The 27,532-nt window shown below is 48.0% G+C and overlaps 2 protein-coding genes across 2 annotated transcripts in view; one reads left to right on the top strand and one right to left on the bottom strand.

The window, feature by feature from the left end:
• Nucleotides 1–143: 143 nt before the first annotated feature.
• On the bottom strand, nucleotides 144–3,276 carry LRRC10 (leucine rich repeat containing 10). Its single transcript, XM_087868933.1, has one exon. It carries the CDS (start codon nucleotides 1,071–1,073, stop codon nucleotides 234–236), a length of 840 nt encoding a protein of 279 aa, XP_087725059.1. The 5' UTR covers nucleotides 1,074–3,276; the 3' UTR covers nucleotides 144–233.
• Nucleotides 3,277–7,352: 4,076 nt separating this feature from the next.
• The window catches only part of RAB3IP (RAB3A interacting protein), a 132,456-nt gene continuing 112,276 nt past the window's right edge, over nucleotides 7,353–27,532 (top strand). Inside the window, exons 1-2 of the mRNA XM_087868931.1 lie at nucleotides 7,353–7,504; nucleotides 26,012–26,090. The gene's annotated coding sequence lies outside the window, so the exon portion shown is untranslated. The remainder of the gene's footprint in view (nucleotides 7,505–26,011; nucleotides 26,091–27,532) is intronic.

Genomic DNA, 27,532 nt, shown 5'->3' with positions numbered 1-27,532 from the left:
TTTTCTGTCAGGGAAGTCCTCATTGCTACCAAGAGCACACAGCTTCGCTTTGGGGGAGGTTTTGGCCAGAAATGTTTTCTTCTTGGTGTGATTGAGGCATTTCTTCTCATTACATCAGCCCCCGACTGGCAGAGGGCCCCACATGTCCCAGAGCAGTCCTTTGCACTCTAAAGGAGAGGCCTCCAGAAGATGCTGGAGTTGTGTCCTTGGCCTTGACTGACAACTGAAGCTCTTCAGGAGTTGGGAGAAAGAAGCAGAGACGGCAGGATAGGTCCCTCTCCGTCCTGGCTTTCCTCCTGTGTCAAAGCATAGCGTCTGGCTTTCCTGGGGTCGGGCTCTGGCGTCTCCTCTGCCCATCTTCCCACACGGCGCACACCTTTGGCCACCTTGGGTGCGTTCCTGCAAGGATTATGGTCATAGATGACCAGCTTCAGACTTGACAGGTGGGCCAGGCTGGGGAAGTACCGGATGCTGTTCCTGTCCACATCGATCACCTCCAGGAAGGGCATGTGCAGCAGCACAGCGGGGAAGTCCGTCAGCAGGTTGCCCGAGAGCCAGATGGTCCGCAGCTCCCGGAGGCGCTGGAGCTGGCCTGGCAGCAGACGCAGGGCATTGGAGCCGGCGTGCAGCGTCTTCAGGAGCCTCAGCTCGCACACCACATCCGGCAGCTGGGTGAGGCAGTTGGCCTCGACCCACAGGGTCCGGAGATTCTGGAGCAGGCTCAGCTCCCTGGGGAGGTCGCAAAGTTTGTTGTTACCCAGGTAGAGGATGCAGAGCTGTGTCAGCGTACACACCACCTGAGGCAGAGCCCTGAAGTTGTTGAAATCCAGGGCCAGGATCTGCAGCTTCTGGAGCTGCCCCAGCTCGGGAGGCAGGCTGTTGAGGTGGTTGTCGCTCAGGTAGAGCTTGACCAGCTCCCGGAAGGAGCACACGTGCACGGGGAAGCGGCGGAGCTGGCTCCCGCTCAGATCCACCATCTTGTCCGTCGGCATCTCCCGGAGGTCTCTGACCATGTAGCTCTGGCAGCAGTCGGCGGGCACGAAGGCCACCAGGGCCCTGATGGCGTTCCCCATGCAGAGGCCGGAGGCCCCGCGCGCCCCAGCGCGCCGAGCCGCCGACAGGGCGCGCCGGGGGAGGGGGCTGCTGTGGACTGCCCGGAGGCCGCTTGTCTCCCATTATAACCGGGGACCGGCCTGACGAAAGCCAGTCACTTCAACAGGGAAAAGTGCTCACGATAGCAGCTTGAGTGTCGGGTGACAGGCCCGCCGCACAGGGGCTGGGACGCCAGGTCTGATTCACATACTTGCTTTCAGTCACCTAAGCTCCAGTTGCCTTTATCTACATTTTTTGTTTGCTTGTTTCAAGCTGAAAATAGCTTCACTGTTTTTTTCAAATGGTAAAACATTCAGGCATTATATAAATGCGTAACAAGAGAATAGTCCTCTTACCCAGGGATAAATATTATGAATATTTTAATGTATGTCCTCCAGCCTTTTTTGCCACAAGTAACCAATTTATTTTTAAAAATTTACTAATACTGTTTAGGAGTCTTTTATCATAACTATGGACATTTTTGTGTTTGCAGGTATCTACACAATTATTTTAACCACCTGTATTCCATTATATGGAGGCATCGTAAGTGTATACAGGTCTCTAATGTCGGGCACCTGGGTGGCTTACAGTCATCCTCCTACATGCAGTGTGAGCAGTTACCCACGAATTTCCCTAGGACATGTCCTTAGATGTGTTCTTGGGTCAAATATATGCATCTTTTAAAGGCTTTTCCTTGATAGTGTTCCTCCCCACCCCACCACATCTGAACCAGTGTACATATCGTCCCAGGTAATACTTTTCCATAGTTTACAATTTGCCTTTGACAAAAGTCAAGTAGAAAAGCAGAAGAGAATGAAGAGGAAAGCTGGCCTCTTGAGGCTTAAATAAATGACGTATTTCTCCAGTGTGTCTGTGACAGAGAGCAGCTAACTGCCAACCTAAGGTTTGTGCTTTTCCTCCACAGTGTCCAGCCGTAGGAAGCAGCTGTCCGGCCAGGACCGGGCCTAGTACTGACCTCGGACAGAGTCTGATTCTGGCCAGTGGAATGTAGGCCGAAGTGATACATGTCTCTTCTAGGCCTGGCTCATTTAAAACAAACCTTGCCTTCCTCCACACTCTCCCCATCTGCTTCCTGGATATCAACACCCAGGGTGACCTTAGAAGCCACCGTGTGGAAGTCACGTGTTGAAGTTGGCAGGGCCTTGGTCATCCTGAATCAGTGCTAGGATCAGCACACTTCCCCGCCTCCCTGCACACACATTCCCTGCCACGGGTTGGATTTAGATAAATGAGAAATAAACCTCACTTTTGTTAAACCATCCAGATCTGGGAGTGTATCTATTACATTATCTTAACGAATAGAGCATTTGTTAAAAAATGAGGTAAGTCTAAATATACTGATATGCAAAGATATTCAGGATGAATGAACTGGGGAGGGAGGCACGTTTCAGAAGTTTTTTAGAGCCCATCTGTGAAAAAATAGGCATATATTCTTGTGCATGCATAAAAAGATCACTGAGACATAACTGATTATCTCTGGGGAATCTGTGTGAAGGTTTGGGGGTGATAGAAATCCTGACCTTTCCATCTTTCTTCAAGTACCCTCTTGTGCTGTCTGAATATTTTTTTCTTCTTTAAACTATAGACATATATTTTAAACCTATTCCAAAAGAGACAGTCCATCAGCCTGCCTGCTATATGGATAGCGTGCCTGGGTTCAGGGGGAGGACTGGCATATTCTTTACCCTCCTCCAGTGCCTTTACCGCTCAATTGCTCCTAAGAGCCTGAGAGAGCAGGAGAAGAGCATTCTACGCGAATGGCTGTTCCAGAGTCTCTGGTGCTGCAGCGTCACTACCCACCTTTCTTCTCAGTCACAGCTCAAGACTGGACGTCCTCGGATTTTCTACACTTTGAATGTCAGAGGCTGTTATCTTGAGCCTTCTCCTTGCTTCCTTGATTTGTACTATAATAACTAGCGTCTCAACAAGTACTGTGCTTTGCCTCTATATTTAGCCTGGCCACTGATGACCACAGATGGTCATGAAGCCACTGCCCTGTTGCCTGTGGAAATAACAGGAACAATGACTGCTACCTGTTATTATTTGTAACTAATCTGCTAAATACTAAGCACTGTGCCAGGTGCTTTCCATCTACCATCTCTTCTCAGAACACCTGCTAGGTACATTTTTTTTAAAAAAGATAGAGTGTAGCGAGGGGGGAGGGGCAGAGGGAAAGAGAGAGAAGCAGACTCGCCGTTGAGTTCAGAGCCCGATGCAGAGCTCGATCCCAGGACCCTGAGATCACGACCTGAGCTGAAATCAAGAGTTGGATGCTCAACCGACTGAGCCACCCAGGCACTCCTCAGATAAATATTTTTTATCCCCAATTTCCAGATGAGAAAACTGAGGCTCCAAGAGGTTTCATAATAACAGCAAATATTTATCGAGCACCCACTAAATTCTAGATGCAGGAATCCTGTGGCTAACAAGATAGCTAGGACTCTATCTTACAAAGGGTACAATTCCACCAGAGCGAGAGAGCGAGAGTGGTGGGTTCTCTTCCGGGAGTGAAGTTCCCACCAGCTGACAAACTGCCCTCACAGAACTTCCACTCGGCACTTTTTTTTTTTTAAGACTTTATTTATTTATTTGACTGCACAAGCAGGGGGAGCGGCAGGCAGAGGGACAGGGAGAAGCAGGCTCCCCGCTGAGCAGGGAGCCCAACTCAGCGCTTGATCCCAGGATCCTGGGATCAGGACCTGAGCTGAAGGCAGACACTTCACTGACTGAGCCACCCAGGTGCCCCTTCACTTGGCACTTTATACCAGCCCCTAATATGAGCAGGTAGCTAAGGATAACCACACAGTTGAGAAAGTTCTTTTGTGTGAAAGATGGAGATGGAAATAAGCAGAATAAAAGAAATCAAAAAACAAAAACAATGGAGAGAGCAGAAGAAGATTATAACTAGCCATACTATAGTATTTTCAGACTTTGTCCTGCCGTCACTTTTCACGCCTTTGTATTGGGTTTAAAGTGAATAGAATGTCCCTTGAGAAGCACAGAGGGTTATGGATTAACCATGATTAATGTATTGACCGACCTCGGTGGTTGTCCCTGGCAAAGGGACAGCCTGCAGATTTGATTGCATTTCATAGGCCCACGGGATCTTTATCACAAAGCCATAGGAAAGACCACATCCTCTATGGCTACAGATGTCTTTGAATATATAAAATGCATCACATGACTCCTGTGACCCCAAAGGGCTCTGTACTGGTTGATCTAAGGGGACAGGGGACAGGTAGGAGATATTCAGGGCTCAGTTCAGCCAAGAACTGCAGTTGGTGAGAAGTCTCTGAAAAGGAGTGTCAGAACAGCGGCCTGAGTGTGAGAGAGCAGCAGTTTAAAGCAGGAGATGGGGGAGACAGGCTTGCTGCTGACAATGACTGGTTCCTGGGACATTTCCCAAGGGCTCCGAGCTCAAGCGCCTTCATGGCCTGATCTTGAAGCTTCAGGAGAGGAGCACTGACCACTTCATCTCTGCCTTTCATCTGCTTTTCTATTCACTCTGCCCTTACCAGCCCCCACCTACCCATTTCCCACCTGTTGGTTGCAAGGCCTCCTTGTGGCATCAAAGCCCCAACTCAAGTCTGGGCAGGGGCTTCTGATTCCCACAGAACGAAGCCCAGACTCCTCAGCGTGGCTTACAGGACCCTATAGGATCCGGCCCTGCCCATCTCTCCAGCCTGTTGGGAGCTTCCTTCCCCTCTGCTGCCTCCTGTGGCTCATCGAATGTTCCACCCGTCCCCGCATCAGGGGGGACACCCCCCCCCCTCCGTGCAGCCCCTCCGCCTGGGATACCCTCCCCCACCCCCACCCCTCTCCACTCTTCTCATTGGTGCCGCTGTACCGTGCATGTCCTGTCCCGACCCTTCAGACTGGGTTTCACTCCGTCTAGTGATTTTACACGGTGCTGACAGTACTTGCCTGTAAAACTTACTGATTGCCTATCTCCACGATGGGACTATAATCTCCACAAGGGCAGATCTGCGGGGATTGGCTTCCTGTTGCATCTGTCTGTCTCCACCTCCGTGCCTGGCTCTTGGTAGGTCCTCAGCAAGCAGCAATAAACGAGCTGATGCCAACTGGCCGGTGAAGTAGGCCTTGATTTCATACAGAAAATTATTTTTAAGTACTAAAGACAGCACTAAATATAGGAAAGAACACAGATGTGATTTATTATGCCCATCAGTACTGCTGTAGATTTATTATGCCCATCAGTACCTTGTATAAAAAACCTTGAGTTTTACACACACACACACACGCCTGATTGTACTTATAATGTGATATATAAATATATATAAAGTTTTACATTATAAAAGTAATTGTTGGGGCACCTGCGTAGCACAGTCAGTTAAGCATCTGACTCTTGGTTTCGGCCCAGGTGGTGATCTCAGGGTGGTGAGATTGAGCCCCTGCTTTTTCCCTCTCCCTCTGCCCCCTCAAACTAAATAAATAAAATCTTTTAAAAAAAGGTAATTGTTTCATTGAGAAAAGGGGAGTTGTGGTGGATAGTTTCAGATAAAGAATGATAAGCAATAATAAACTTACTTTTCTGACTGGTAAAGTTTTTTTCTTCCCTAAATAAAAACTACTTCTAAGGTCATAGTCTGGGGCACCTGGGTGGCTGTCAGTTAAGCGTCTGCCTTCGTCTCAGGTCATGATCTCTGGATCCTGGGATCAAGCCCTGTGTCAGGCTCCCCGCTCAGCTGGGAGTCTGCCCCTCTCTCTCTCCCTCCTTCTCTCCTCCCTGTTTGTTCTCTCTCTCTCAAATAAATAATAAAATCTTAAGCGCATAGTCCTAAAATCTATATATCTTGTGGTGCCTGGGTGGCTCAGTCAGTTAAGCGTCTGACTCTTGACTTTGGCTCAGGTCACGATCTCAGGGTCGTGAGATTGATCCCCCTTTTGGGCTCCACGCTCAGCATGGAGTCTGCTCGAGATTCTCTCTCCCTTTCCCCCTGCTCACACTCTCTATATAAGTCAAATCAAATCAAATCTGTGTATCTTGGAGTAAGTCCAAGGTTAGGCCTAGGAATAAAGGCTTCTCTTTTCCCATCACCCCCAGCACTACTAGGTCAAGGTCTTCTTACATATATATCACCCAGTGTTGTGGTAATTGTGGGAAATAGAGTGTCTTCCACACTTTTTATTACTAAGTAATACAAAGAACTAAGTCTCAGGGTCTTTGTAGTAGAGTCTTTTCCCTTAGCCCTGAAATGTTCCCTTGAAGCAAAGGGGATGTGTGTGTGTACGCACGCATGTGTGTACATGTGTGCACGTGTATTTATGTGTGTTTGTATGTGGCATTTGTGTGTAGTGTGTGCATGTATGCGTATATTTGCATGTGTGCATGTGTGTGTGGTGCGCGCATTTGTGTGTGTGTGTGTCTGGTCATATGCACATGTATCTGTGTGTGTGGCGTGCATGTGTGTGGTACATATGCATGTGTACGGGTGTATGCGTGTGTGTGCAGATGCGCATGTGTGCATGTGTTTCTGTGTGTGGCCCCTTGAAAATGTTTTCAGGCCAGCTCCTCATCTTCATGTCTCAGCTTAACGAGCATTTCCTCAAAGAGGGTCCCCTGACCACCCTATTTAAGTGAGACTGTTTCCGCTCTACAGTTTCCCTCCCTTTTAGCTCTTAGTTTGGGTTCGTTTTCTTTATTTCTTAGTTCTCTTGCTCTCCTGCAGGCCTGTGAGGCCAGGGATGTGCCAGTTCTGGTCACTGCTGCACTCTTAGCACAGCGACAGCACCTCAGACAGAGTGGGCATTAATTTATCCCAAAATAAGTGATGAGCCACAGACCAAATTCCCTGCCTTCCCGGAGCATCTGAATGAAGGACGGGCGCATGTATTACTCGCCGTTTGATACGGGAAACTCAAATCCCTAGCAGCCAGTAACGTGACGATGTATGTTGAGCAAACGGATTTTCTCTACCGTTGATTATCACTGAGGTAAAAGGGAGTGAGTTTTGAGAAAGACTCAGGATTTACCCAGAATAGTTGACAAGACTGCACAGCGTTGGAAGAACCCGGAGAGGAGCTGACAGGTGCTTGGTAACCTGGAGGATACACGACGGTCCGCTACCTTCCCGAGGGCAGAGCTGGGGCGGAAGCGCAGAGGTTCCCCGGAAGGAGCCCGGCCCGCTCGGTGCGCAGGTGCGGCGGCGGGTTCCCACCGAGCTCCCGAGACGCTCTGTCAGGTTCCCGAGCTGCTCTCGGTGCGCAACTGCTGGAATCCGGGCCGTGGCCGCTGCTGAGCTGAGCAAAGGAAGCTTCCCAAGTGAGCAGCTCGAAACACGAGCCCTGAAGGAGCTCCTCCTCCTCACCGCGTCGAGGGCCGGCGCCAAGTGACAGGAAGTGGGACAGGCCGCCGCTTCACAGCTTGCAGGTGAGTGGAAGGACCCAGGGCGGGAACGCGGGCCTTGAGGGATTCTGCCTGGCAACCCTGAGGAGCCGGCCGTGAGGGGGACACCTCTTCTGCCGCGGGCTTTCTTGAAGGCCTCGGTGACCCTCCGCCCCCCACTGTATGGGGGCGGGATTTGCTAGTGGAGCACAGATCAGGACCTTCTCCTTCCCTGGAGTGTCTCATGGCTCTGGCAGGTTTAATGCAGCCCTGTTAGGAAATCGGTCCTCCCAATTTGTCAGCCTTTGCCCGTGGTTCTTGTCTAGGGGCGATCGTGCCCTTCAAGAGACATGGGCAATGTCTGAAGACATTTGTGTTTGTCACAACTCAGGGTGCTCCTGGCGTCCGGTGGATGGAGGCCAGGGATCCCGCTCAGCATTCTGCAATGCACAGGAGAGCCCCCACAACAAAGAATTGTCTGGCCCCAAATGTCACCGGTGCCGAGGTTGGACACTGTGGGCTGTATCCTAATGCCAGCCAGCTCTCTCCAGGAAGAGCAGCGCTGTATTTGTAAAATGCATGCAGTAGCCAGTAGCTAGTATTTTAGCATCTTGACTAGAATACATTTTTTTTTCAGCCAGGGAAAGATTTTCTTTCAATTGAATAAGATGGAGTAAGATGGTATAGAAAGACCCATTGTATATACTTTCAAGAAATTCCTTGGCATTCTCCATATTCTTAGATCTTTCTGATGAGTAAAGGGCTGATAATGTGAAAGTAGCTTTGGAAATTGGAATTGCTTATAAACTTTATAAAGGACTCATGAACGCTCTTATAACTTGTTGGGATTTTTTTTTTTCTTTCTTTTGTTTTTTTGCAGAGTAGGGGTCAGGGGGTGGGTGAATCTTTAATGCATTTTCCAGTAGAAACAATGCTATAAATGGTGGCATCCCAGGTTAATCTACAAGAATTGGCTTAATCCATAGAACAACAGAAGTACGGTGATGATACAGTGGTTGCATTCTTACTGACTTCTGTGTATAAGATGTGGTTTCCATGAGGAAATGGGACTCTGAGTTGCAGCTCAAGCATCAGGCCCAGTAGCCAGAGGGGCTTTCAGAGGATGGTTGATGCTACTGAATTCTGGGGCCACCTGGGGCTGGGCACATTGCTGCCTCCTGCGAACAGGATTCCATGAGCAAGGAAGAAAGGAGAGGTTCGGTGGGAAACCAGCAGTGCCTGCCATGGGCACGCCTCGTGTGTGTGGGTTGGTAGTTTAGTTTGGTGGATCTGGGGTGGAATTGTAGTTCTAGCGTTTCCTGCCTGGATGGCCTTTGAGAGGTCGCTGAATCTCTTTGAAGGTCTTTCTACATTTGTCAAATAGAGATGATAATAATGTCATGGTGAGGATTGAATGACAGTAAATGCCCAGAATGTAGTAGAAGCTTAATACAGTGTCAGCTTTCTCCTTCCCACTGTATGCTTTCTCTCTTATCAATCAATACTTGCTTGGTGCGATGGAATGTCAATATTTGCCCAAGCTCCAGCCACATCATTAAAATTCCTGCTAACTTAGAACCTCCTAGGATGGATGGAGCAACCTCACAACTTTTGCAACCAGTGAGCTCTCAAAAACCTGGTGAGTAGTGGGCAGCCACTGAACCAGGACAGTGAAGCTGATCTTGGAGACTCTGCTGTGCCTTTAGCTCATCAAGGTGTGGAGAGTTAAGGGAACATTGGCACAGCCAGAGGCTGTGACACCGTCTCTCCTTGACTGTCACCTGCCATCCCCCATACACTGCTGAGCTGACACTGGGATGGGACAGATTGAAACTGGGGATGGGCCTGATTGTCAGGATTTCTTTGATCCAAGTGAAGTTCTGCAGGCATCATCTTGGAGAAGCAGGGACTCTGGAGGAGTTTGGGAAAGACCACCAGCCACAAGTTTTTGCTGGGAGCTATCTGTGACACTTCCCTTAGGAAGTGTATTTACATGAGAGAATGACAGAAGAGCAGTTAATGTGATTTACAGGAGTAGATTCTGTGAGTAGACTGGGTGGGGGTCTGGGGACATTAGCTCTGAAGGGCCACAAACTAAACTGAAATCCCCAGAGGCCTAAGGCAAGCTATGTTTTTCTCTTTTTCTCTTGTTGGAGAGTTTCTCCCATCTATGTTTTTGTTTTTGTTTTTATTTTTAAGATTGATTGATTTAATTGTAGAGAGAGGGAGAGAGAGAGAGAGAGAGAGAGAGAGCATGAGCAGGAGGGGCAGAGGGAGAGAGAGAGAATCTGAAGTAGCTTTCATGATGCTGGCCTTGTTCTCATGACCCTGAGATCACAACCTGAGCCAAAACCAAGAATTGCACGCCTAACCTACTGCGCCACCCAAGCGCCCCTCTCCCATCTACTTTTGGAGGGAGGACTAGCATTCGTTCAATATTGCCCGATCAAAGCTATCTTTCAGATTGTTGGGCTCCATTCGAATCCTGCCCAGTCAGAGTCACACTGATGGCAGGAGAGGGTGCTATGGGAAAGGCCGCTATTTGGACTCCAGGCATCTGTGTTGGAATGTCTCTAATTGCTGTATGACTGTGGGCAAGTTGTTTAACTTCTTGCCCTCTCCTTTCCCTCATCTGGAGACACGAGGGTTGGACCAGGTAGTCCGTAAAGTCCCATTAAGCTTGGCAGCACAGGCTTCGCACTGCATGACTTCAATGTCCCCACACACATTGTGTCATTCAGCCAAGCAAATGCGGGTTCGTTAGGGTGGGTAAGTGGGGTGGGGACTGTGCTTGAGAAAAATGTTGATATTTTTGTTCTAGTTTAAATTCTTGGACACTAAGTAAAAATCGCAATGACCTTGACCCAGCCTTCCTTTTTTTTTCCCTTTTGCGTATCTTTGCTGTTCCCTTCTCTGAGCCTCAGCTCACTTACCTGTAAAATTGGAGTAGTCACACTCAGCACACGGGGTTGTCACGAGATAATGTGCTTAAAGTATCTTGTACACTAGAAGGCACTTGAAAAACGGTTGATATTATTATCCTTTTATTATTAGTGTTATGATTAGCTATTGGGCTGGGATTATTGCAGGGAGTCCTAATGGCCAGCCCTGGGGCTGTTTCTCTCAGTTTCTGGGCCCCAGCTGGCTTCCTGATTCGGTGTTGGGTAGACCCAAAGCCCACTGAGCCAATTCTATACCCCTTTGGTCCACTATGCACTCCCCCAACTCCTCTCCCCATCATGGTGTATTAAAACAGAAATTAATCCTATGGTCTTCCATACAGATGTTTTGTTTCCATACAGCAAAAACAGCTTTGTATTGACCTTGAATGGTATTCTTTGACATGTTGGCAAGATGCTGCTGTTTGAATAGTCTTACAATGTCTGATGTCCCCCTTCCAGGGGCACAAAGCAGTATCACACCAGGTTCCCTCAGCAGGAGGAGGAGCGAGCATTTGATAAATCCTTTCATTAAATGCTTTGGATGGCGGTCCACAAGCTTGCAGAAAATGAGCCCTAAGTCAGGCAAACCAGTGAAAGTGGCTTGATGGTCATTGGCTGTACCTTGGGCCGAGCTGCCCTGCTCCTTTGTCAGAAGCACGGCCTTGGAATGAATGCCTTTCTCTAAAAATAGGGCAGTTGGAGGTGTGGCTACACCAGCAGATAGTCTTGCCGGCAGCTTCGCGACAGGCCAGCTGATAAAACTTTCTCCTCCCCGTGCCCCAGATGACTCACAGCTGTTCTCCAGACCAAAGAGCCCTGGGGATGCTGGCCCCTAGCCACATGTCAGGTGCTTTTCATCAACCACGACGTGTGAGGCAGGAGTCGGCGTAATCAGCTGGGAAGGCTTGCCAGCCCCCTAGAAAGGATTAAGGAAGGGTTGGCAGCCTGAGCTGGAAGCACATTCCAAAGCCCAGCGATCTTGTTTCACTTTACATGGACAGATTTTTTTTTTCTTTTTTACTTCTATCAAAAATCGGATTTTTCTATCATCAGAAGTTGGGAGATAGTATAGTATGGTGGTTAAAGAGGTGCACTCTGGAGCCAAACTTCCTGGGTTTGAAGCCTCGTTTTTTTTTGTTTGTTTGTTTTGTTTTTTTTTTCATTAGTAAACTTTATTTTTTTAAGAGCAGTTTTATGGTCATAGAAAAATTGAACAGAAGGTACAGAGAGTTCCTCCATAACCCTGTCCCCGCACAGGCACAACCTTGCCCACTATGGACATCCCACACGTGGTGGTACACTTGTTAAAATCAGTGAGCTCACACTGACACATCATTAGTACCTTTGCAAAGTCCAGAGTCTGACTGATTCACTGCAGGTGTTGTACAGTCTATGGGTTTGGACAAATGTACAGTGATGCGTCCACTATTGTAGCATCATACAGAATAGTCTCACTGCCCTAAAAACCCTCCGTACTCTGCCTACTCATCTCTCCTTTTCCCCTAACAGGGGACCACTAATCTTTTTTTTTTTTTAATTTATTTATTTATTTTGGAGAGAGATTGTGTGCATGAGCACTGGGAGGGGCAGAGGGAGAGGAGAGAGAGAATCTCAAGCAGACCTCCCGCTGAGCACGGAGCCCAACTCGGGGCTTGATCCCAGGACCCTGAGATCAGGACCTGAGCCTATATCAAGAGTTGGATGCTTAACTGACTGAATCACCCAGGCGCTCCAGGCAGCCACTAGTCTTTTTACTGTCTCCATAGTTTTGTCTTTTCCAGAGTGTCATATAGTTGGAATCATACTCTGTAGCCTGTTCAGATTGGCTTCTCTCACCTCGTAGTATGCCCTTAAATTTCCTCTATGCCTTTTCATGGCTTGATTGCTTATTTCTCTTTAGTATCAATTAATATTCCAGTGTCTGGATGTATCTTAGTTTATCCATTCACCAATTAAAGGACGTCTTGGTTCCTTCCAAGTTTTTGTATTTATTTTTTATTTTTGGCAATTATGAATAGAGTTTTCAACTTCTTTGTGTAAATTCCAAGGAGCATGATTGCTGGATCATATGGGAAGAGAATACTTAGTTTTGTCAAAAACTGCCCAATGGCCTTCCAAAGTGGCTATGCCGTTTTGCTTTCGCACCAGCGGTGAATGAGAACTCCTGTTGCTCCACATCCTTGCCAGTATTTGGTATTGTCAGTGTTCTAGATTCTTGAAACTTTTGATCACCTGAAGCAAGTCACTAAGTCTTGGTTTCCTAGTTTGTGAAATCTGGAAAAGAGCACCTTTATTATTGGGTTGTTGTGAGGATGAAATAAAGCTACCCACATAAGGTGTGGAGGACAGGGCTGGGGTATGTAAACTCTCAATAAGTATTAGCTGTGACTTTTGGATTAGGTCGGATTTCTGTTCTCAAAAGCACTTGAGATGCTTGGGCACAGAATGATGTTTATGTTGGGGGTGGATTGCCTGTAACGAGAGTCAGCCCCGCGCTCTTTCCCACATTGAGGACTGCATGTTTGGTCTCATTCAAATGCTACTACACAGTACATACCTGCCTTGTTCTCCATTTCCAGGTGGGGAAGTTACAGCCCAGAGAGCTTGAGCTGACTCAGCTAAAGTCACCCAGCTAAGAAGCAGAGTCAGACGAGACTTCAACATGAATTCATGGGACAACAAAGTCCAACACTTAGCCCCTTGTGACACTGCCTCCCACCCAACCTGGACTCCCTGCCAACCTGCCTGCACCTTTGGCTTGGAAATTTAGATTTATGGGGTCATAGTCTTTCCAGACCACTCTCTGGTTAAGTCAGAAGTCAGGTCCACATGTGAGTATTAATTGCATCCCAAACTTGACACATCAAAACGATGATGTTGACGTTCAGGTGGACTGTTCTGCTCTTTGAGGGCTCGGCCAGCCTCCAGTGTTGGCCCACGTTTCTGCATGCTTCTCCCCGCCTCTTCATGTGGCCAGCTCCCACTCGCCCTCAGGGCTTGGCTAACACATTATTTAATGCAGTGAGACTTGTGGGTTAGGTGCCCCCTTTTGCTCTTTTAACACCCTGTCTTTTCCTCATCGTAGCTCTTGTCACCCTGTATTATACTGCTATGTCTGGCTCCCCTACTAGGCTGAGCGCCATGAATGCAGAGATGCTAGTGGTCTTGCTCGGTGTTGTATGCCCAGCCCTCAGGACAGCACTGGGCACCTAAGGTGAGATTAGTGGGTATTGGTGGAATGAATGACTGAATGACTGGGCATAAGGGGCTGATGCTGGACTGCAACACTGGGTTTGGTGGTTCTTTTTCTAGGCCCAGTCTGGAACATCAACACTGACATCCCATCTCATGCATTCACCATGGTGTTTGACTTGGGATCACCCAACTTCTAGATCTCTTCTTCCTATTGTAACAGCAAGGCGTGCAGTGAGGAATGACATGGATAGGGGTGTTTTAACACTTAAGTAGACTTTTGGGCAGTAAAGCTCTTCTCCCCAACTCATTCACTCTGCGAGTCCAAATGGGCTTCATCCATTCTGTGGCCCCTTATATTCTTGGGAGGAGGGGGTCCCAGAATAACCTTCCTGGGGTCTCAACTGGAGATAAATCCGTTAGTACATGGTGGTTTGGCCATATTTATTAAAATGTAAACATATTGCTATATCGGTTGGTAAAGAACTATTGCCCAGAGTCTTCTGAGGATTCTCCCAATGCACCAGCTTCTCTGGCCCCTGTCCCGAGACCCCTTACCTCCCCACAATCCAGGAAATAGGGTGGTAATGCCTGGTATAACAGGAGGCTCCCAAGACCCTGTTTCAGCTCCATGGCTGGTGTCATACTTCTTCAGTCTGAGTTTTTACATAATTTGAGAATTACCCCTGGTAGAGTCCTTCCTGTGTTCTTGGGAAGTGGTCCAGGGAAGAGGGGAGAAGGGAGGAGGAGCAGGAGAGGATTCAGGCAGTATGTATAGAACTGGCATTTGTATAGAACTCAGAGGATCTGGGAATTTGGACATTCCAAATAAATGATGAGTGGTCTCCAGCTGCCTTCTGTGCAGACAGTTGCTCTCCATGTTCCTTCAGGAGCCGTCTATCTGGAGAAGGTTTCTAGAACAATAGCCACCATTCATTGAACTTTTACTATGTGCTTGGTACTCAGATAACTGACCTCTCCTAACCACACTGTGGGGAATCTGAACAGTTACCCCGATTTTCCAGACGAGGAAACAGGTTTGAGAATCTCAGCAGTGCTCAGGTTGTGGAGCTGGGAAGTGGCAGAGTTGGGAGTCTGGCCAAAGATGCCATAGTCTGCAGGGACAGCACTGGAGGGGAGTATCTTCATTCTAAGTTAGAGGCACAGAGGCTTCTGGTAAGGAAGAGCCACTTTCCAGGAAACAGTGCAGAAAAGTGAAACAGATTCACGGAGGGGGCTGCCACATGGCCACGTCCCTATGGCGGCCGGAGGGAAACGTGCCAAGAATCCCAGGCCCTGGAGATGGCTGCCTGGGGGCTCCCCCTGCTCAGAGCCTCTGTGCTAACCTCTGCCGGAAGTGTGCCAGGCAGCAGTCCCCAAAGCTCACCCTGGACACCGGCCCTGAGAGCAGTGTCCTTGGCTGACTGGTCTTGTGACCTGTCCTGAGGTTTCCTGGCCACATTCAGTCTCCATAGCAGCCCTGGCTCTCCGGGAAGTGCGTTTGGGCAGGCCGCGATATTATAGAACTGCTGGCAAGGAACTCTAGGTCAGATTCTTCCTGAAGGTCCAAGTAAATTACCTGTTGCTTTGACTAAAACATGTGAAAATTTCGTCTAAGAACAGTAAATTCTTGAAGAAAAAAAATCTTTAAGAATCTTCTTCAGTGAAGAATTTATACTAGGCCTTGATTTCAGTTATGAAAATAAATAATGGAAAGGAGGGGGAAAAAAAGATTGAAAGGAAACATGTTGAAACACTAACAGTTGTTTCGATGTGGAACCATGTATTTTTCTTGACAGTTTTTCCAAAACAAGGTGTTTACTTTTACAAGGAAAAAATACATGTTTAAATTCCCCCTTTCCTTATGTCTGTCTTGAGGCATTTGAAGGGGTTGACCACGAGCAAACCAGCCAACCTCCTCTTGATGACTTTGAGAAAATCATCTAAGTGCCCTGATCAATTTCCTCATTAGTAAAATGGGAAAACAGTAGAATAGTGGGCTTGGTAAGGTTAGGATGAGCATAAACGCGATTATCTGGGTAAAATTTTTATTACCAGTCTGGCTCATGGTAAATGCTCACGATAAGTGGTGGTCATTATGATCACTAATGGGCTCCTGATGTTCTTAGTTACTCGCCGGAGCATCCGTGTTGTTGTGACCAGCAGAGGGCACTCCCGACCCCGGGAGTCCACAGGACGGGGGACACCAGGAGTCCACTCTCATGCGCCTGTCCTAGGTAGATGGACGTGAGGAGACAGCGCACAAATGCCCCTGCCTTGCTTGCGGATCTCTGAGTTCCCAGCCACGGACTGAGGTAGAAATTCGTGTTAGAGCTGGAAGTGGCTGACTTTCTCTAGCCGTAGTGGAAACTGGTCATGCTGCTCACAGAAATGCACATGTGATGGATGCCGATCTTTCCTGTGGGGCTCCCTTTGGCAAAGAGGCAAGCATTCCCCCTTCGGGACTGGAATCTCCAGGGCATAGTGGGGACAGAGAGCGGCAGGTGAGTGAGTCGGGGCGTTCTACTATCTGGGTTGAGTGGGGTGCAGAGGAGAAGCTGATGTTCTACTGGTTACTGGCCCTAGGAGACCAAGTGGAAAGAGGGCCACACTCTCTGCGAGTTTTGACTCCACTATCTCTCTCCAGCCCTGACCACTCCTCTAATCTCAAGACTTGTCTGATATCCAGTTGTCCATTTGATGTGTCTACTTGGATAGGGTTAAATATATCCCCAAGTTCTTCCTGACTGCTAACAACCACCATCACTACCGACTGCTACAACAGAAACAAAACAAAAGTGAGCCTATACTCTCAAAATGTCATTCATTTACTAAACAAATCTTTCTTGAGCGTCCACCCAGGGGAGGCGTTATGGCGGTGATTCCCCCCATTATGGGGCTATATGGATAGAAGCCAAATGTCTGTAACAAGGAAGTGGACCGTGCTGCTCCACTGTGCACTGGTGGGGAAAAACCGCAAAAATTTGTGAGTATTATGCTTGCTTCTGGGTACGCATTTGAGTAGGGTCATTTTGAAATAATGACACACTTCAGTGGAGAGAGGGAGAGAAGGATGGGGAAGGGATCATGAAATGTAAAGATTATTTGGCAAGGTTTGGTTTCAAGAAAAGTGTGCGTGTGTGTGCACGTGCGTGTGCACGTGCATATGGGCGCGCGTGCGTGTGGGAGGCTTCTGTAGATGCAGCGTAATGGCATCCTTCAAATGTCTGCGGGTGGCCCTCAGTGTGGAGAAGGATGGACAAATTAGGTATGAACCTGGAGGGCGAGTGGGATGGCTGCCAGGAGGCAGCTTTTGGCTCAATGTGGAGAGGGCCATCTACTGAGTGTGATGTTCCAGCACGCAGTGGGTCATCTTAGGAGGGGTGAATTGTCTTTCACCGGAAGGTTCTGGCTGGAAGAATCTTGGCAATGATACTGTAGAGAGAATTCTGTCATGCAGTGGGGTGCTGAACTAGGCGACACCAAAATTTCCTTCCCACCCCGAGTTTCCAGGAACTGGCAGATCAGTGATATGGAGATCCAGTGTGGATGCATTTCTGTAACCAGCCTGGTGCCAGTGGGGTATCAGCAACCTTGGGGGTCTGTTCCCCCAAGTGTCTTGCTGATGAAGGGCCTCTCTATTCCATAATGTCCCATCCATTCAAGAAGAGAGGAGCAGTTGGATCTGAGGGGCCTGCAAGATATGGTGAAGGCTGAAGCTCCCCAGCTCTGCTCAGACCAGTGTGTCAGACTTTTTACTGAGGCAGCCTTTGATCTACTTCCTGATCTACTTCCTCACGCTGACATCCCCAGGCATTGAGCACACACATCTGGAGGGGCTTGTGGAACCACCTCCTTGATCTCAGACAACACGCTCATCTTTATTACATTGTTTTCCCTCCTGATAAGCCTCTTAGCTGCCAATTTCTTAGATTTTTCTCTTTGGTAAGCAACCCATTTAGAAGAGATTTGAAATGTGAACCAAAGTTTTTCGAAACAAATTATGTGTGACTGGGCTGTCCTTAGTTCCAATCTGGTAATGCCCTTGGATCACAGGAGGGGGTGTTTGGCCTGCTGTTCAGAATAAGGAGGAGGCAGGCCACCTAAGGCACTGGGATTACTGAGTGGGCCTGGGAGATTATATGGGATACCCCTCCTCATTTTTGCCTTTCCCCCTTTTCTCCCACACCACCCCATACTTCCATTATTTTCTCCTTTATCATCTTAGACTGGGGACCCCCACCCCTAGTAAGCCGCCTTCCCACCCGAAGCCCTTCCCTACTTTGGAATGCTTTCCTCTGGTTTCACACATTCAAGGCCCTCCTTGGCAGTGGGACTGGGGTGAGGGTGGGGCTGACAGTGCCATCCAGGCAGGGTGTCCTGAGGCTGATGGGGGTGTCCTGCACCCTGTGACCAGGACCTGGTTCCAGGAGGGACTTTCCTGGCCAGTGGATCACTGCTGGGGTGAGTGTAATTTCTTCTGCTGCTTCTGCTTCTTCTGCTTCCTTCTTCTGCTCCTGCTGCTTCTCCTTCTCCTCCTCCTCCTCCTCCTCCTCCTCCTTCTTCTTCTCCTTCTCCTGCTCTTCCTCCTCCTTCTCCTCCTCCCCCCCCTTCTTCTTCTTTTTTGGCATAAGATTGGGCCTCCAGAAGAGGCACTCTGATTTGGGGTGACTCAAATTGTTTATACAGAGAGGGGCTTCGCACACCCTAGTCATGCCCCTGGTTACTCTCTAGTCCTGTCTGTGTCCCAAACTTCCTTTCCCAGGGGCAATTTCTAGTGCATCTGAGAAGCTTCAGCAGCCCTCAGGGATAAACATCAGGATGACCCTTGGTTTAGGTGGAGGAAACTGGAGGGTCTGACCCGGGGCTTCCCGAAGTTCGACATGCTGATATGCTGCCACCTGGAGGCAGGTCGGGGCTGCACTGTTGGAGAAACACCCCCGTATTGTCCCCCTCCTGGGCCTTTGCCTCTGCAAGTGGAGTTTGCGATACGCTTTTGCCAACTCACTTTAAGGCAGGACATTTAAGAAATTATGTAACTCGATCTTTGATTCAGGAAAGGAGTCCTTTTTATATGTTCAGGGAAAAAATATTAAACATTCTCAAATCTTACTTTTGCTCTAAAGTCAGGCCCACTTCATTAAATAATGGTAAAGACTGTTAACAATTAGGGAGCCATAACTTTCCATCAGGTCCTCTGTTAATTGTTTCATATCCACTACTTCATCTGATTTTTAAAACAACACAGTGAGGAAGATACGGGAATTAACGCCATTTTATAGTTGTTGAAATAGAGGCCAGAGCAGGTCAGGCAACATGACCTAGGTCACACAGCTAGGAAGTGTCTGGGCTTGACTAGAACCTGTCCCCCAGCTCTTACTTACCATCTTATTTAATACCATGAGGATATAATAATGGCAACAAACATTTATTATGTGCTTACTGTATGACACGCAATGTACTAGGAGTTTTGTCTGTATTAATTCATTTAATACTAACAATAACAGGCATTACGATGATCCCCATTTTATCTCCGAGGAAACCAAGTCGCAGAAAGATTAAGTAACTTTGCACGAGCAGCAGTGGATCCAGAATTCAAACCCACACCGTCCACGTCCAAAAGTTTACATTCATACCGTTTAGGTTCTCTTCTTGACAAAAGGTGATTAGGCCACATTCGAAGTTGAGTTTTCTGAGTGCAACATGAAGTAAAACCAAGAGCTCCCTCCGCCCTCTGCGGCCCTGATGCCCTGGGCCCTTCCCTGGGGACTGGCAGAAGCATGCGTGTCCGCTGATACATACATGGGAAGGTGCGAGCCCTGGGTTGTGGGGGCTGGGCAGCTGGGGTGCCCACGTGACCCCCATCTGCTCACTGAGTTCCCTGGTGGCCCTGAGGGATGGGATTGCATACCAGTAGCTTGCAGGTTCTCCATGTCGCCGCCAACTCCAGACGGCTCTGGATCTTAGCAGTGCTGTTTATAGCAGAATTGAACTGCCTGTTTGGTGGGGTAACAACAGAGTGGGGTTTGCAAAAGCCATGCGTGGGGGTGGCCTCAGGTAACAGAGGTGAGGCAGCTGCAGAGAACCTGGTGGCCGGACCCCAACCCCAAATGTTGACGGGACACAGGGAGAGGGTCCTTTCTACTCTGATGTTGGGCGTCTTACTTTGGTTCTCCATCTCCTCAGGGCCTCCCACAGGCTCTCTGAGTGTCCCTTGAAGTATATTCTGAGGAAAGTGACTCTGGACTTGGTGTGAGCTGAACACAAAGCCAGTTACTTATGGCTGTTAGAGGTTCCTTCTCAGCCATCCCTTCCCCACACCAACAGGGTTTACCAACTAGGGCTTAGCTGTTTTTTCTCCTACTAGTAAGTAAACCTGCCCTTTTCCTTACGGGGGCGGGGGGTGAACCTGGCTTTTAAAAATTACATATCCTTTTCTCTGCCCTCTCTGCAGAGCTACCCCCTGTTAGTCAGTGTTCCATGCAGCTTGCTTGGGAGCTGACCTCAGACTGAGGTCGATGGCTGGAAATAGCAGGAGGGCTCCAGGCTGCCTCGGCCCATGGCAAGAGACAGCCAGCCGGCCGGCTACTATGAACAGAGGCTAGAGTTTCTCCTGTGGGAATGACACACAAATGACATGCTGTTCCTGGGTTGTTTGGATCTGACATCCCTGCAAGGCCTGCTGCCAATGGGGCCTGGTCAAGCGCGGCCGGCTAGTGCCAGAGTCCCTGCGTCTCAAATGATTTGCGCTGTCAGCGAGCCAGGGAGAACATCTCAACTGTACAGCTCACCCAGAGAAGCAGGTCAGAAAGAGGGGAGAATACAGGTTTATCACGTGTGGGTAGCAGCTTGGGGCTGCTGGAGTTTAGAGTAATACATAGAATAATGACCCGCCACCCTTAGCTTTGCATCTTCTTCTTCTTTCCCTCTTTGCACAGATTAGGGATCTCACAGTGGTTGAGGTCTCCATGGAGCTGTGGATGCTTTAGTAAAAGAGCTGCCAACTCAGGATACCCCCCAGGGCCAAATAGGCCACAACGGAGTGAAGAAGGCCCAGGCTGGGGCAGTGGGCAGTGGTGGAGACTGTGATCAGTCCGAGAATCCTGGACAAGCAAGAACTGTAAGGAACTCAGATCCAGGCCACCGGCCGTGAGTTTTCCTCTGCAGACCCAAGTCATACATCCAACTCTGGCTCGGCCCAGACAGTCCAGCTGTTTCAAGTACTTTTGCCCTTGCACTTTCCCTTCGTTGGGCTTCTGGGATGCCCCTGTATCGATCCTTGCGTAGTGAATGTCTCCCAGCGAGCATACGCAGAGGCAAGACCCTCAATCCAGCACGTAATGAGAACATTGGTAGAGTGGAAATTACCACGGAGAATCTCTTAGGGAGGGACCATGGTGGGCACTTTATTAGGATCTTTCTCGGGAACCCACGTGCCTGGATACTAAAAGTCACTGGAAGCGTTTCAGTGGAACAGCAGACAATGCTCGGCTTGTGTTTAGGAGCCAAACTGTGTGAGGAGGTCTAGTGTTGTGCCTTCACACGCAGGACTCGCTCTCCGCATACTGGAACTGAGCCGATGGGGTGGCATCCCCATCTTCTGTCTCCCACTCCCTCTGAGGCCTGTGTTCCCTGGGGAGGAGGGTGGACGTGAGGCGGTCCTTTTCTTTATACGTGTGTACACGTGCTTCTCCTTCCTTGAATTCATCCAGATCACACACATTTCCTAGGCTTCTCTCGTTCTCCAGGATACACCTACAGCCATTCCATGTGCACTGAGAAGGAGTTAGTAGTCCTGCTCTGGATGCGCAGACTTGTTTCACGCACCCACCCCGGCTTTAACTAAAGACAAAGGACAGTCCTGTCTTATGCCCATGGGTTTAAATTGTTCCCAGTGCAGGAAGGGATTGCGAGGAGATCAGGTTTAGCTGCAAGAAAGGTGTTTATAGAGAAATCGGCTCTAGAGCTGGGCTCTCCCTCAGGGAAATGATGTATTAGCCTCAGAGTTTATGTGCAGACCTGATTTTGAGCCCCAGCTCTGCCAGTTGTCAGCCCTGTGACGTAAGAACGCTATTTCATCTCCTTGAGCCTCAGTTTCCCTATGTGTAGTATGGGCATAGAGACACCTCCCTGTTTATTAAGAGAATCAACTGGGAGAGCGCGCGTATAACACTTAGCATAACGCCTAAAACATGATAGGTATTCAGTCAGTCTTGGCCTCCCGGGGTCCCCACAGACTTTGGAGGCTATGTCAACACAGCTGGCTGAGTAGTTACGGCCATCGACTGCTGATCTGTTGTGTTCTGAATACAGAAATTTCTATTCTCTCCTGGTTGATAGTTTTTTAGATGCAGTGTGGAGTAGTAGAATCAGCAATGAGCCTAGGAGACCTGGGCTGAAATCCAGGATTGAAATTTTAACGGTTGTGTTCCTTTCAGCAAGTTGGTTAGCTTCTCTGTCTCCTTCCGTGTAATGAGGGGGTAATATACTTTTATATACCTCTTAATTTATGTACTTCTTAATTCTTTTGGAGGACCGGCCGAAGTGAGGTGCGTTGAACACTTGGCACACCCCAAGTACCCGAGAGGTGTTGATTCTCCCTCCCCTCATCCCTTGCCCCTTTCTGTTTCTGCCATTTGTTTCTTTCTGCCACTCTTAATATTCATCATAACTGTCTCTTCCTTCCTCCCGCATTCCTAGAATCTCCAGAAATGTTATTAGAACGTGCATTTGAGAGACCTTAAATCACTTAATCTAACCATTAATTTTAGAGTTGAGCAAAATGAAGTCCAGAGTGTTCAAGTAACTTGACTGAGACCACACAGCTAAGGTTATGGTCACATCTGATTGAGATTTCCAGGTCTCTTAACTTTGGATCTAGATTTAATGTGGATACAGTTTTCTTTCTCTTTCTCTCTAGCATTCATTCATCTAATATTTTTTGGAGACATGTCAGGCAGTGTCGTTAGCAAGGGGGATACCCTGGTTGAACAAGACAGTGATTGGAGCTTACACCCAATGGAAGGGGTATGGCTGCCTCCTAGGACATGTGGGAATATGCACGGTTTGCACTATACCCACGAGGGTGGCACGGTCCCACCTGGCCTCTCCCAGCTAAACCTGGACCTTCTTCCTTGGCAGAGTAGCAGGGGAGCACAGAGCCTCCGAATCGGGGCCAGGAGGAGCAAATGTAATGGTGAAGAGAAGGGAAGGTGTCATTCAGGAACTTGCCTGTGTTCCCACATTCCTTAGTGATGAATGTAATTGAGATTCATTTTTACTGGGGAAAAGTACGACTGATGGTTTGTTTGAAAGTACTTTCTAATCTTGAACAGTGCTTTTTCCTTTGGAGCTTGTGGGGTCCAGTGACCATGTGTCTGAATAACAAGTGTATTGTTAGTATCAAAGATGCTGCCCATTTCAGAAAGCTTTGTTTCCTGAGGAATAAAGGGGAGATGAGATTAGTTCTCATCTGAAACCATCTGCCACCTGTCCCAAGCACGGCAGCTGATTCCTCAGGACTGGGCCGAGGGTGGCCGTGAACACCCAGCATCACCCATCTCTGAGCAAAGCCTGTTTCAGGAGGATGAGGACGACTGTGGAAAGTGGAAAGCCCTAGAGGGTCCCGGGCAGACCTACAGCTGGCCTCCCGCTGTAACCCCCTCCCCCCCTGGATCCCAGGGCTGGATGGCGGTATGATTGTGGACTCCACCTCTCGGATTCCATCCTGCCTTCCTTTGACCGTCGCAGGATCCCGAGCTATCCTTGTAACGCAGTCACTGTATCTTCTTCAGTGAGAGCTCCCTGCGTGCCAGGCTCAGCTCTTACAGGTCAGTCTCAGCCTGATGGAAGAGATGGCTTATTTCTAGCGGGTTTTTATGCAGTCGAGTATACTAGGAGTTTACACCCTTCAGGCACCCAGGCAGGGCAAATCACTAGTCAAAATACAACAGGAGGGAATGCATTTTGGAAGCAGTTTGTATTTAGTGGAGAGGAGTTAGAGTTTTATGGAGTTATGACCCAGCTTTCTCTTTTCCCGTTCTACTCCGTCTTTCTCGTCTCTCAGATGCTACTTTCCATCATACCAGTGTATCTGCCTTTCAAGAAATACATGGAACTTATAGACTGCTCGCTTAGCAGGAGGCAATAGGGGGAAACTGCCTCAATCTATAGAGGAAGATAAAACTGGATACCTATGTACCACCGTAGGATCATAGGAAAATCTAGGCGAGTAGGAGAGCATCGTGACATAGGGGTGCGGAAGGATTTCTTATCCAAAACTGCAAAAACATAAAACAAAAAACCTTGATGAACTTGATTATGTTATAATTAAGGATTTCTAGTCAACAAATAACAGCACGGACACTTTTAATAAGCACTCGAAGCGTTGAAAAGATTGTTGCAATGTCCAAAACGAACAAGGGTCTACTATTATTCTAGAATGTAAGGAACTCCTGAGAGTCAACAAGAAAAAGATAGAAACCCCATTAAATTAAAGGGCAAAGAGTTTGAAAAGGCAATTCAGAAGAGAAGTCCCAAAAGAATTAAGAAGTATATAAAAGGGCGCTTAATGTCATTAGTAAATCAGGTAAATGTCATACAGTGATCAATAATACTTAATTGGCAGGTAAATGTCAATTAAATGACAATTAGGTGTCACTTTACACTTGTTAGACTGGAAAAATTCAAAACTTAGGTGGTGCCAAGCAGGGGCAGGGAGGGGGTGGTGGAGAAACCATGTGCTGTGCTTGCAGCTACAGTTCTGGAGCACGTCTGGCAGGAGGGTCTCAGGTTAAGTATATCCAGACTCCCGGACCCTGCAGCGCTGCTCCAGGGTATGCACTCCATGGGGCCATAAAGGAAGCCTTTGAAGGAGCTTATCGTGGAAGGGATGGAGGCAATAGGGCAGTAGACAGGTGAGCTATAAGACATCTTAGAACATGCCAGAGTTAGAAGCAACAGATGAGAGGTACACAAGGAAGCTTGGGAGGACCTTAAAAACATTGTACTGAGGGAACAAACACACAAACAGATGAGACCTATAATATAAAATCATTTACATAAGTTAACCCTCACACCCAAATACAGGTTGTATAAGAATGTTTATAAAGGGCTTTACATTAAAACAAAGTTCAGAGGGGAGGAGGATTGGGGATGAAAGGAAACAAACATACAAACTGGCTGAACTTCAGGAAGAGGGAGACAGATGATGCGGGAGGCCGAGGGTCCTAACTCCCACCTGCCCAGCTTCAGCTGAATGTCCTCCACTCAGCAGTTGCCTCATGTCTCACAAGTGACTTTGAATAAAAGTCCAGCTGGCGATGTCATCCAAGACCACCAATTCTCTGATGTTATTCTGGGAGCGCTGGGAAATCCACGAGGTTGCTTGGCCGGAGGGGAGGAGGTAGACATCCTACCCACTGTAACAATTCTCTGCTAAAAAAACCCTTCTATACAAAATAAAATGCCAAACTATTTCTCTAGAAGATATGGTTTATTTGGTCCTTAGGGAGACATATATAAAGGCTGAAGCTGGATGAGGTCGCTCTCCGTTATCTAGCGGTGTATTGGCACAAGTTCTTATGTAGTATTTGGTAGACTATACTGTCGCCACCCTTTCTGTGAGCCACACTGTCAGGCTAGCAATGGCATTTTGCCACTCTTCCTGGTAAGAGACATCTGAGGAATTCTCTACGGGTGAACCTCGGGGTTCGTTCCCCCTTTTCTGAATTTGACCTATCAGCTCCTTTAGCGTCAGGAAGAAGTGATGACTAGCTTTGCAGCTGGTGCACTGAGTAGGTCAGCCAGTGACTGAGTTCATCTGCTCTTTCCTAGTCCTATTTGTTCCTCATCTCTCTTCATTAGTCTCCTTGATGGTTGTCTCATTTTAACCTTCCTATCGGCCTAAATCAGGGTTCCGAAACTCAGTATTTGGGGCTGGATAGCTGTTGCGGAGGTCTGTCCTGTCCATTGTAGGATGCTTAGTTTAGCAGCAACCCTGGCTTCAACCCACTAGATGCCAGTAGTGCTCCCCAGTTTGACAACCCCAAACATCTCCAGACATTGCCAAATATCTCCTGGGGAAGAAATCACCTCCAGTGGAGAACCACTAGCCTGCACAGAGAAGCCGGGGGACACATCAGCATTTCTGTACACAATCTATTTTATTTTATTTTATTTATTTTTTTCAAAGATTTTATTTATTTATTCGACAGAGATAGAGACAGCCAGCGAGAGAGGGAACACAAGCAGGGGGAGTGGGAGAGGAAGAAGCAGGCTCATAGCAGAAGAGCCTGATGTGGGGCTCGATCCCAGATCGCCAGGATCACGCCCTGAGCCGAAGGCAGACGCTTAACCGCTGTGCCACCCAGGCGCCCCTGTACACAATCTATTTTAGAAATGTTCTTATTTGTTTCAGGATACAAGATGCAGCATTCCCGTTGCTGACTCTGTTCGGTAAATGTTTAAAACCAGAAGCTCCAAGAAGATGGTTCCAGGTAATCCTCTGGCCACATCCACCTGTGGCAAAAAGGTTTGGGCCTATTTCCTGAATTAATTCAGAAACAAAACAACACAGCGCAAAAACAGAATCCTTGGTCGGAGTTAATTGAGTCATTAGGGCAAATGTGGCTCTTGTGTGGCTGCTTTCCTGGGGAAGTGCTTCTGTTTCCTGTTTGCCTTGGCCACGGATGCATGCTCGGCAGAGGTGTGAAGAGCGGCTGGAAAGAGGTGAATGTTTGCTGGGGTCGCCTCTCTCCAGCTGTGCCAGTGGGTTGGAATCCTTCTCCTGGGTTTTCTAGGATTTGCAATAGGACAAGGCGGGCATTCTCGAATTGGTTCCTTTGACTCAGTGGCCATTTCAGTGGGAACGACTGTCCTAAAAATTAGGGTTCATAGAACTAAGAAAAACAGAGTGCATGTGAAGGGATTGAGGATCTCCGTGAGATAGTTGGCTAAGACGAAATAAGGAAAATCCTTGGTTATTACTGTTAATACTCCCTAGCACTTCGGAAAATGTTTGTTGTGGGTCATGTTCATGATGATTTGATGAGGGCAGGGCAGGTGGAATCAAATTCGAATTTGGCTCTTGCTTAGGAGTTTTTATAGTTGTGGTGCTTATTCAAAAATTACCTGATATAGAACCAGGTTTAGGAAGATTAGATGCCCTAAGATGGTCCTTAAACTTCAAACCAAGTTTGAAGTTTGCTAAATCCTCTCGAATTACAGTGGAAAGAACAGGAGCAATTAATTGTTTCAAGTTCCACATTTTGATTGGGCGGAGGAGGCACTCATCACCATGGTGATGAGGTCTGGGCTATGTATGGTGAGAAGTGAAGGAATGACAAGACACTGGAGAGAAGGAAGATGTGGGAGATGCTGGGAAGCATATGAAAGAAAAAAAAATGAAGCCAAAAGAGAAATAATAAGGTTTCTTGAATGAAAGAGATTAGAATCCTTGAGAATAAAGGGATCTTGACAAGCAAATGGCTAAAGTGGAAAGGGACAAGTCCTTCTTCCTGCAGAATCATGGGGGCATCAAGTCCAGCCCTACCCATCAACAAGACATTGCTGCCTGGGGCTCCCGGCCTTTTTGCATATCCCCCCTCAGCTCCTACAAGGGCCAGTGAGATGGTGCAGAGAAGAGCGCATTTCACAGGTGAGACTATGAGAGTCAGAAGGATGGGGGCTCGTTCAAGTTCATAAAGCTACAGGGGCAGAAGTCAACATGACGGTTTCGTACTCCTCATTCTGTTACATCACATGGCCGCCCGGGCTCAGCAGATTCTCAGAGAGTAGATGTTATGATGAGAAAATTTTAGAAAAATGATTGAGGACCGAATCTATTTTTCTGGAGAAGAAGCTAGAGGGGGAAGACACTGAAAAAGAGTGTATGTGAGTCTTTAAACAAATGGACAATTTTACATTTCTCCATTCCGTT

Source organism: Ursus americanus, chromosome 17, assembly GCF_024610735.1.
Source record: "Ursus americanus isolate L20-20 chromosome 17, mUrsAme1.1.p, whole genome shotgun sequence".
NCBI classification, from domain to species: domain Eukaryota; kingdom Metazoa; phylum Chordata; class Mammalia; order Carnivora; family Ursidae; genus Ursus; species Ursus americanus.
This window is presented reverse-complemented; position numbering and strand designations above follow the sequence as displayed.